Genomic DNA, 11,656 nt, shown 5'->3' on the forward strand with positions numbered 1-11,656 from the left:
TCTATTTTCACACTTGCCAGAATTGCTAACACCACCTCCACGTGAACTGAAATCCCATCTAGTCTAGTAGCCTATTTATCAGTATTTACTTGACAACATTGTGTTTTTCCAGAGTGAATACTGATGAAAAATATTAATTTAGCACTTGCCTATCTCCTCTGACTCCAAGCTCAACTTCCCACTACTGTTCTTGATTGACCCTAATCTTATTCCATTCATTCCTTTATCCCTTATATACCTTAATGTTTAATAATATTCCATTTAAAACACATCAGACACAAGAAATTGGTTAAGGATAGTTAATTCATAAGAACAAATAGATGTAGCACAATTACCACAAGTCTTTGTCAACTGAGCGCTGTCTGAAGTCAGAAAACTAAATTAAGGATCTGCAAAATAAAAAGAGGCAAGAATCTATTTTGATCACTAGCTTTAGCATAATATAAGAACTAACCTTACAAAAGCCAATATTTATTCCGCATCTGTGTTTTGTTTTTCCCCCTTTCTTGAAGCTGTTGACTTTCTTATGAAATATAATTACACTGTCTTTCAGTATTTATCAGGGTTCTTGTTCTACTACTACTAAGCTTGACCCTGTCCCATTCAGGGATGAACACACTACTTGTTATTTATCAGGATGATGCAATGTTTAATAGATTGTCTTTACAATGTCCCAATGATAAATACAACAAACAATATGCAATAAATTTTTTCAGATTTTTGCAGTTAATGATAATAAGCTAAACTCTTCCCCCACCCGCCCTGGTCTCCAAGGCCAATTTTTTTCTCTGCTGAAGACAAGCAGCTCCCCACAGACCAACTAGAGATTGAAATTGTGAGTTTCATTGATGTAATTTTTACCGAAGAGTTTACCAAGACATCTGTTCAGAGTTTTGATTTTGATCAGCAACTTGATTGAAACAAATTGCTCCAATTATTCTTATCCTGGATTATTGGCATGCTTTTATTTGACTGATTCAGCAAAGCTGGTAAATTTATCCATAACAATAGTCCAATGGACCGAACAAACGGTTAGGGGGAATTCACGCTCTAGTTATTTTATTATCCCATCAGATTTTCTAGAAAGTTTGCTGGATTCGAAATGACTGACTCGATATTTTGATCTGATTTCCATGACAAAAGGATGATATCCTGTAAATCCGGCAGTGTATAAAAGCAGTTTCCATGATTTTCATAGATGCAACGATTAAACAGGGACATCCAAAATGGGGAAAGTAAGTAACACTGAACTACAATTTTGCCTGTTTTATTTTGCTTAGGTTATTAATCATAAATTACATAGTGATTAGATAGTCTGTCTTTTTGATATATCAGTAATCTCTGAAACTGATAGAAACATCTGATTTGAATTATTCAAATTGTGAGGGGTCTGGTCGGTGTAAATGCGGAGAAAATGTTCCCACTAGTGAACACTAAGGGCGCAGATTTAAAGCATTTTAGTAAAAGGATAAAACAAATATTAAAGAAAATCTTTTTCCATACAGGGAATCGTTAGCATGTGGAATGCATGCCTTAGAATGTGGAGTAGGCAGTTTTGATTGATGGATATAAAGAGGAATTTGTTGGTTATTTGAAAAGGAACAATGTGTAAGATAATGGCAATCTGCTTACTCAAAGAGCCAACACTGAGATGGTGGGCTGAATGGCCTCCTGAACTGTAATAATACTGTGATTCTGACAAACTGTTTTCAATGTGGTCACCCCTTAGCTGAGGTGTAATCAGGTAACAACGCTGAAGAAGACAAAGAACTGTAGATGCTGGAAAACTGAAACAAAAAACAGAAATTGCTGGAAAAACTCACCAGGTCTGGCAGTTTCGGTGAAGAGAAAACAATTAAATATTTTGGTCAAATGACCCTTCTTCAGACCTATCAGCAGTTAGGAAAAGGTGGTATGTATGCTGAAGATGGAATGGGAAAAGGAGTAAGCCAATAGATGGGGACGAAACACAGACAGCGGGAAAGACAGGCAAAGGAATGAATAAGGGTAAGTGAGGGAGAAAAAAGGCTGATAATGGGGGCAATACGTAGATGAAAATGGTTTGGTTTTGCTGAATACAGCCCATGTCATAACAGGACCAGCCGTGTTGGGGTGGATAAAAAGACATAGAGGAAGGTGTTCAGATTGTAAAAAGGTTGAACTCAATATTGAGTCCAGAAAACCGTTGCATGTGGAAAATGAGATTAGATTAACAGAGCAAACACTTTCCTTTTCCTTGTCCCATGACAAATTGAGCTTGCTGACGGTTAAAGCTGTGTTTGAAAACATGCTGACATGTTTGTTTGAATGTTCCTTTTTGTAAGGATTAGAACCTGCAAAGCTAACTAAGATGTTTTGATGGGATTCAGGTAAGAATGAAATTGTTGGTGCACATGTTGCCTAGCATGTGAATGGCTGTAAAAAAGACAACCGTTCACGTTTTATCCACAAATGCACAGCCAAGTGGGGCAGTAATGACAGTATTAAGTCTAAAACTTATCAGAAAGAATGTATGCTGGGGAGAAAAGGATTGTGTTCAGTGGAATGCCCATCAGAGGAGGCCAGCCTGCTTCCATTCACGTGAGAAATAATGAGTAGGATTACCAACCTTTGCTTTGATCTCAGGATCCAAAAAGTTAAGGATTGGGATCCATTGTTCTGATTACTTTCTAATTTAAGAGCTTTTGTCTCTTGCAGTTTTACTTTTAGTGATTTCTAAACTGCCAGACAGGATTGCAGTACAATATTGAGCCAAGACTACCTCCGAAGGATCTAAACCGGTTGTTCCAAAAATGTGTTTTTCTTTAATCTCTTTCTTGTACTCTGCAGTTTGAATCAGGCTGACAAAGGTTGAAAGCTTCAACTTGCTGCAGTTCACTTCTGTGCAGTCAAGCAAGAGTGAATGCCAGCAAAGGAGGTGGAGAAATAAAGTAGAAAATTGAAGAGGAGAAAAAGGAAAACATCGAAGCAGCTCTTCATCCCCATCTCCATATTTTCCTTTGGGAATCATTATCTGGATTTTGCACTATTTAACGATAGAGTTTTAACTTTCAAGTGATAACTCTGCTCTTTCATTGGTTGTCTATAGAAGGTCCCATGCCACATTTTCAGTTTCCTGGCTAAAGTTTACCACTCAATCATGATCAATAAAACAGGCATTGAGTCCTGATAACAAAAGTATAGTGGACGCCCAGAGATCTGAAATGAAGAGTGTTGGAGGAACTCAACGTGGAGAAAGTGTAGTTGCTGGAGATCAGAGTCAAAAAGTGTGTTGCTGGAAAAACACAGCTGGTCAGGCAGCATTCGAGGAGCAGGAGAGTCAATGTTTCGAGCATAAGCTCATCCTGATGAAGAGATTATGCTCGAAATGTTGACTCTCCTGCTCCTCGGATGCTGCCTGACCAGCTGTACTTTTCCAGTACCACACCTTTTGACAAGGAACTCGACATGTCTGCCAATCTCTGTGGAAAGGAGAACAAAATTGGTGTTTTGAATCCAATAATACTCTTCTTTGGAAATAATCTATTCATGATTACATTGTTGCTTTAAGGGAGCTTGTATGTAAACTGTCTGTGTGTTTCCTGTATTGACATTAACAATAGTATACATCAAAAGTATTTAATTTGGCTGGAAAGCACCTTTGGATTCCCTGGGGATGAATTCAAGTCTTCATTTTCTTTTAATATAAAGAGACCTACATGCACACAAAATTCTTAAGGTGACTGGATGAGTTGATAAAGATTTTAAAATAGCACAAGACAGAGGTATAGAATGCAAAAGCCAGACAGTGATAGCATAAGTCACCAGATAGACCTCATATTGCATCTAATTCAGATTACCACACTTCAGAAATGATTTTAAAGTCTTTGATGCAGAGATTTATCAGAAATGTGCGAGGAATCAGGAATTTGGTTCAATGAAGGTTATAGACTATCTGAAATTATTCTGTTTAGTCATTTTTAAAGTTATAATGTAAAGTTTGTGAGGATTGTGTGATTCATGTGCACATGGAATTTCAAAAGGTGTTTGATAAGGTATCACTTGCTAGGCTTATTAGCAGTATTGAATCTGATGTTCGTATAGTGCTGCATGGACACAAATCTGTCTCAGAGAGAAGCAGTGAAGGGATGTTTTCCAAATTGGAAGGAAGCATGTGCAGTCATATAGTCCAGGGGCTATAGTTGGATGTACAGGCATCTACTAAAGGTTCTCAGATGGCATGCAACTTGGAACTACAGCAAGCAGTGATCTGGAAATAGAATTCAGAAAGTCATTGCCATGAGCCTACCCATTTCACCTGTCTAACAGAATTTAACATAAAGGAGTGATTCATTTGGGCAGTAAGAATTAGGTGGGGTAGTTTAATATAAACAATCATGTTTTAAAGTAGATTCAGAAAGGAGTTACCCTGGGATGTGTAAACACAGGTCTTCGAAGGTGACAAGACAAATTGAAACGTTCGATTAGATTAGATTAGATTACTTACAGTGTGGAAACAGGCCCTTCGGCCCAACATGTTAGAAAAGAATATACAAGATCCATGGCTTTATAAATAAAGGTCCAGAATTGCAAGGATGTTATATTAAACTGTTATAAAACATTAAATTTGCCCTACCTCCAGAAATGTGACCAATTCTGGACAGTGCACTTAAGGAAGAATGTCAGGGCCTCGGAGATGCTTAGAGGTGATTTAGTAGAATGGTACTAGGGACTAACAGAGACCTCAATAATGTTGTTTTCTTAAAAGCAGAAAAGATTAAGAGAAGATCTGTTTTCAAAGTCTTGAAGGTTTGATAAACAGTAACTCAGAAGAAATTGTTTCCAGTGGCAGTAAAGCCAATGTCTAGTGGTCGCAGATATGATAAAATCAGCAAAAGAATGAGAGGCAATATAAGGAAAAATATTTATAAACTTCACAATATGATCTAGAAGGCAGGTTCAATATAAATTTCAAATGAATATACTGGACAAGGGAAAGAGCTGGGAGACAGCACTGATCACAGATATCATTCTGAATCTATGAAATTGAACTCTGTACCTGAAAAGCTGAGAGAAGTTGATTCAACAATAAACTTCAAAATTGTATTGGATCAACATTTTTAAAAGAGAATTTTCTTTAAGGCTACAGGGATAGAGGAGGGCAGTGGGACTAATTGAATAATTATTTCAGGCAGGATAAACCCAAATTGTGTCTTTTAATTCAGTTGTAGGATGTCGGTATTGTTGGCAAAACTAATATTTATTGCCATTTCCTAATTGCCCCTGAGAAGGAGGTGATGAGCTGCCTTCTTGAACTGCTGCAGTCCATATGATGGGATAGAGGAGCCCACAATGCTGTTAGGGATAGAACTCCAAGATATTGGCTCAATGACAGTGAAGGAATGACAATATAGATTCAAATTTAGATCAAAATTCCCTGTAATTGTTTTGGCTGTGCAGACCTCTGAGGTTTATGCATGGTGATGGTTTCTGGAAGCAGAAGCCATTCATTAATGATTTACATGGAGATTCCTAGTGCCTGTCCAGTCAAACAGCTTAAAGGGAATGTTGGTCAGAATAGTGTGTACCTTGGTGGGAACTTGCAAGTGATCGTGTTCCCATTGTATCTACTATCCTTCTGGATGGTAGAGGTAATCACTTTTTGTGAATTGTTAAAGTGAAACTTGTAGCTAGTATACAATGCTGCCACTGTGCATTGGTGAACATTGAAGGTGTCAGATGGGGCACCAAATCAAGTGGGCTGCATTGTCCTGAATGGTATCGAGCTTGAGTGTTACAACTGCAGTCAAATGGAAAGTAATCTATCACACTCCTGATTGTGTCTTTTAGATGATGGACAGGCTTTAAGGAGGCAGGAGGTAAATTAAACACTGCAAAACTTCCCACCTCTGACCTGCTCCTGTAGCCAGAGTGTTTATATTGTTAGTCTAGTTCAGTTTCTGGTCAATGGTAAACCCCAAGGAAGTTGATAGGTAAAAATTCAGAGATTGTAATACAATTAATTGTCAAGGATTGATGTTTGGATTCGCCCTTGTTGGAGACGGACATAATTTGACACTTATGAGCCACTTTTCGTCTAAACTTGGATGTTGTCTGGATCCTGCTGCAATTCACCATTGACCATTTCCATATTTGAGGAGCCATGGAAGATGTTGAATACTGAGTAATTAAAATGTATAAAATGTTTGTGATGAAGCAGATCAAGGATGAAACAATTGGTGATAGTTGAGCCCAGGACACCACCCTGAGGAAATCCTGCTGAAGTGTCCTCTGGCTGAGATGATTGAACTCTAATAACCATAGTCACCTTCGTTTGCATTATGTATGAATCCAAATCAGTGGATAGTTGATTCTTTGACTCTCATTTACTCCAATTTCAATAGGACTCCTTGATGCCACACTCAAATGCTGTCTTTATGTGAACAACAGTTTTTTGTCTGTGTTTGGACCAGGGGTGTAATGGTGTCAGATGCTGAGTGGCACTGATAGAACTCAATCTGGCCATCAATGAGCACTGATCCCTGAGTAAGTTTACCTTGATAAAGCAGTCAGTGACCTCTTTCATTACTTTGCTGATGATCTAGAGTAGACCAATGGGGCAGTAATTATCTCCTTAATGTGGATTGGACATATCTGGGCAATTTTCCACATTACTGGGTCGATGTTTATTTTGTAGCTGTACTGGACCATCATATCTAATGGTGTGGCTAGTTTGCACAAGCCTTCAGCACTATTTCTGGAATGCTGTCATGGCCCATTGCTTTTGCCCTTTTCCAGTATCTTCATCCATTTCTTGGTATCACATGGAGTGAATCAAGTTGGTTGAAGGTTGCCTCCTGTGATATTTGGAACGATAGTAGGAGGCTGAAGAGACTTCTGTGTTGTATGATTCTATAACAAACCATGTTGATCTTAGAGAGCTACATCTGCAGTGAGCGGTAGTAACTACCTGTGAGCCAGGAGACCCAGGTTCAAGTCCCTTCTGCTCCAGAGGCATCGTAACAAGTCTGAGCAGGTTGATGAAAAAAAAGCTATTTCTGTAGTGTTGTCCCAGGTTAATTTCAATATATACCAGAGTAAATATAAAAGTAGTAACTTTTTAAATCAAAGCCTGTAATATCTTAGAATATATAAAAAAATTGTATTCAATAAAGATAAATATTGTGAGTTTCAAACACTTGCATATCTTTTATTTAGGCATGTTATATTCATAGAAATTATACAAGACTCTTCAATGGTTTTGAATAACTGTTACTAAACATGGAACTGGAAAAGAAATCATCTTAATTAAAACAAGTTCAATTGTTCTTTTTAATCCGCAAATGTAGATCACTTTCTTTGAAGAGAAGAACTTCCAGGGCCGTCACTATGAATGTGACAGCGATTGTGCAGATTTTCACACCTCCATAGCCCATTGTAACTCAATCAAAATTGAGGATGGGGCCTGGGCAGTGTACGAGAAACCAAACTTCACAGGGTACTTGTACGTTCTTACCAAGAAGGAGTATCCCGACTATAAGACCTGGATGGGTTTTAATGATCGTATTGCTTCATGCCACAAGATCCAACTAGTAAGTTTGTTCATTAATGTGCAACTACTAAACATTTGACCAACATTTACAACAGTGGGCTAGTTGAAATATATGTTTTAAACTCAAATATTCTATTCACTGCATATAACTAAACAATTACGCAACTAAGCTAGTTTTAGAATACTGTGATACAGGTTATGTTTGCCTTCTCTCAATGTACAAGTTGAGAATCAAATGTTATGCCCAATAATTTTTAATCTTTGAAAACACAAATAACATGTTTAATTGCAAATAGACAAGACCATGCCATTTTGTCTATGAGAAAGAACAGTTTTAACTCAAGTATTTTTAATGTATATAATGAGTGATATATTTAATATATAATTCAACAGAACATGTTTTCAGATTTAACCAACTTTTACATTGAGAGCTGATCAAAGCATGAGGAAAATTGATTTACATTCATCCTGTTTGTGGTGCGCCTAATTTTGCATAAAATTACAACCAGTATATGAGTAAAATCCTGTGAATGTTAAAAATCTTAAATATAAACAGATATTACTTGAAACAATCAATTTGGCTGGCATTCTTTTCCCTGGGGTGGGGGAGTCCAGAACTAGAGAGCATAGGCTTAGGGTAAGAGGGGAAAGATAGAAAAGAGACCTAAGGGGCAACGTTTTCACGCAGAAGGTGGTGCGTGTATGGAATGAGTTCCAGAGGAAGCGGTGGAGGCTGGTACAGTGTTGGAGGCTGGTACAGTGTTGGAACCCCAGAGAGAAAACACTTAACCTGCATACGATTCTTCTGGGCAAAGTTTTGATCGAGCACTCCCTCAGCATGGGAATCCTCAGAGTACCCAAGGAAATTTGCATAGAAAACACAGCCACGTTTTATGGCACGAGCTGCTATTTTCTGGCAAGGTTTTAAAGGTCCTAAAACTTTTGAGTGTTGATTAAATGAGTAAAGAGAATGGGTGAATGTACTGGTGTGTAGTGGTAGGTAAGTAATGTGGATTGGGGTACTAAGTTGGCCAAGGGGTGAGATGAGGGGATGCTGGGAGTTTGAGAGACTTAACAATATTGTAATCCAGGAGATGGGCTAGGATTTTCTACATTTGGTGGGTAACTAACCAGATAGGTATGTTGGAACAGTATAAACTCTGACTCCAGCTGAATTGGAGACTTTTTTTGAAGGGCTTGTGAAGCGGGGAACTGTGTAACTGAAGTTCAAACTTCCATAAAGTTCCAACATACACCTTGGGAGATTTGTACCTGATCTCTGACAATGGAGGCTGGGAAATATGAACCAATAATTTTGGAAATACAGATTTATTATTCCAACGTCGTTGCTAGTCCAGGTGATGTACTAACACAATACAGACAGTGAGATTCTGGTACAATTCCAGTTTGTATTGACTTGAGTGAGCCAGAGCAACAGTAGTGGTACTATACTCACCTCAGGTGTTCTGGATAAAGAAGGATAAAATCAACAGATTTTTGCTGTTGATTCCTACAGAATCTCTGCTGGGAATATGTGGATGTTAGATAAGAATAAGATCAGTTGTGCTATAATGTCCTTCATGTTTGGATAACCACGCTTACAGAAAAAATGAACCTGAGCGGGGGGGGGGGGGGGGGGGGAAAGAGTGCTAAACCAAGCCTTAAAGAGAGAAAGGGACAAACTGAGGTATTGTATTCATGATACTTGCTTTGTGTTTTACAGACAGGCACAGGCAATTACAAGATCAGAATCTGCAATAAGGGTGATTATGAAACACAAACTATAGAATATACAGACGACTGTCCATCTGTCTTTGAACAATTCCACATTCAAGATATTGATTCCTGCAGTGTCTTGGAGGGTGCATGGGTTTTCTACGAACTTCCAAATTATCGTGGAAGGCAATACCTCCTTGAGAAGGGTGCATATCAGAAAGCTGCAGACTGGGGAGCAAGCACCTCAACAGTGCAGTCTTTCCATCGAATCATTGTGTAATTAAAGAATCAGTAGTTTCTTTTTGCAGGTTTCAATTTATCGATTTAACTCTAAAGAACTTTTAAATAACAGTAAAATAGTACATTAGATGTCTTTATCTTAGAGGAAACCTTGCTGAACATAAAATGGGTCAAGTTTTCATTTTGGGTATAACTGGGAAATTCTACCCAAAATGTGCTCGCAATTGCACTGGTTCGGTTACACCTCAAATTTCTTTTAAAATATATTTGCATGATCACAAATGCAAAATCTTCCATGAAGCAGCACAAGGGTTTCTTTTCCATTTGCTGGCATTCCTACATAGATTGAAGCCAGTGTATCTTTTGCAAAATGACTGAACCCGCAAAACAAGCTCACTACCACCTGCTCAGTGCTCGTGTTGCCAGTGATGCTCACATCCCAGGAATAACTATATTAAGAAGTTCTCCACCTGTGAGTAAACATAGTTAAAAAATGACAAAATGGCATTTAAATGCCAGATCAAATTCATTTTTTACTCGTACACCTACTCAGAAAATGTTGGATTGGATTGATATGAATTTTTTTTTAAACATGCTAAGCAATAAATCAATGCCTGAGAAAATAAGTGCTACATGAAGAGTCTTCCTGACCCAATGCATTTGGCAGAATCTCTCACTTTTAATTTAGAAGCAGGCTGGATTTAGGGAACGTCCTGATGCAGGCCAATCGAACCTTGAGACAGCATGAAAAGATGTTGCAACCAGGGGCTTAGTGCTTTGTGATACAACAAATGTTAATCATTTCATAGTTATGCATAGTTTGTAAAAATGAATGGAAACTACCATGGTGTTCATTTTTTGGAACACAACTAAACCAATATCCTAATGTTTTGACTCTTAAAAGTGCATGCCATTCTATCTGCTAGATAAGTGCTTATTTAAGCAACACCAGGATCAACAACCTGCAATAGTAATGATGGGGTTTACTGAAATCAAAAAGCAAAGTTTGGAACTAATATATTGACAAATTAAAAAGTGTTTTCCTTGAATTAGGTTCTGTGCCTTTATTATTGTTAAGAATAGAATATATGCTCACCAGGTAATCTGATTTGACTCATTCTAGCAATCTGGACAAAGCTTCATAGCACATTTTTCTGTCAATGGAATTTATTACATGGAACTAAGCCACCAGTAACCAGTCGCTCTCAATTCATTCTGAAAAGCTTACTGATAGTCAAGCCCTACTGCTCCAAGGATTGTCACAAAAATTTAATCAAATAAGTTCTAAACTCTCCTGCCAGACTACCTCAGGTTAATGAAAACACTGACCAGGTGCCTGTATTTAGTATAATACTTAAAATATTACAAATAAATCATTTCTAACCACATGGAAACAAAAAGCAAAGTATCAATTATAACTCAACTTAAACTTTACCCCTTCTTAAATCCTAACACAGACATGCAGACAGACAAACAAAAAATGTTACAGTGGAAAGCATTTTTTAAAAAAGGGAACATAGTTCAAGAGCATGAGCTCACAGAATTCAATAAGGTGCCCCTATGCCTCTTCAGAGTGCTTCTGATCTCTAATCATCATCTTTTCAAGTCCTATCAGTTCTGTGCTGCAAACGCAGAGCAGTTAGCACATTAATTGCTCAGATTCTCAGTCACTTACTGGAAGCAACAGCTCACACGCAAACAGTGAGTGGGAACAGTTAGGTATCTTCTACCTCTGCTATTTTTCTACAAGGAGAGACAGGATACTTTCTTTTTAAAAGTCTAGAGGTGTAGCAGACAAAGGATTGCAATGAATTTCTGCAGGCAACCAAATTTGAACAGGATATTCCTTAGTCCCTTTCAGCTGAATCAAAAGCTTTTGAAAGGTCAAAGGAGGCTACACAGACATGGCTGCGGCTCCCTGCACTTTTTTAAAAAAAACTGTCTTGCAATGAAGATCGTGTCCACTATGCCTCTTGAAGTGTTGAAATGGAATCTGCACTGACACTCTGATCAGATGTCTTCAGACATTGGGAGAAGGTAATTGAGAGGGATTTATGCAATGACGATGCTTAAAATGGACAACAGCAATAACCCTCTCTAGATAATGCAATCAGTCTCATCTCCGTTCTTAAAGATAGTCACAATTATGAATCTTGATATCTGCTGACA

The 11,656-nt window shown here is 37.9% G+C and overlaps 1 protein-coding gene across 1 annotated transcript; it reads left to right on the top strand.

Moving 5' to 3' along the window:
- Window positions 1–1,144: 1,144 nt before the first annotated feature.
- On the top strand, window positions 1,145–9,527 carry LOC122551894 (gamma-crystallin S-like). Its single transcript, XM_043694465.1, has 3 exons — window positions 1,145–1,235; window positions 7,329–7,571; window positions 9,255–9,527. Exons 1-3 carry the CDS (start codon window positions 1,227–1,229, stop codon window positions 9,525–9,527), a joined length of 525 nt encoding a protein of 174 aa, XP_043550400.1. The 5' UTR covers window positions 1,145–1,226.
- Window positions 9,528–11,656: the final 2,129 nt, after the last annotated feature.

Source organism: Chiloscyllium plagiosum, chromosome 7 (assembly GCF_004010195.1).
Source record: "Chiloscyllium plagiosum isolate BGI_BamShark_2017 chromosome 7, ASM401019v2, whole genome shotgun sequence".
In the NCBI taxonomy this organism is placed as follows: Eukaryota; Metazoa; Chordata; class Chondrichthyes; order Orectolobiformes; family Hemiscylliidae; genus Chiloscyllium; species Chiloscyllium plagiosum.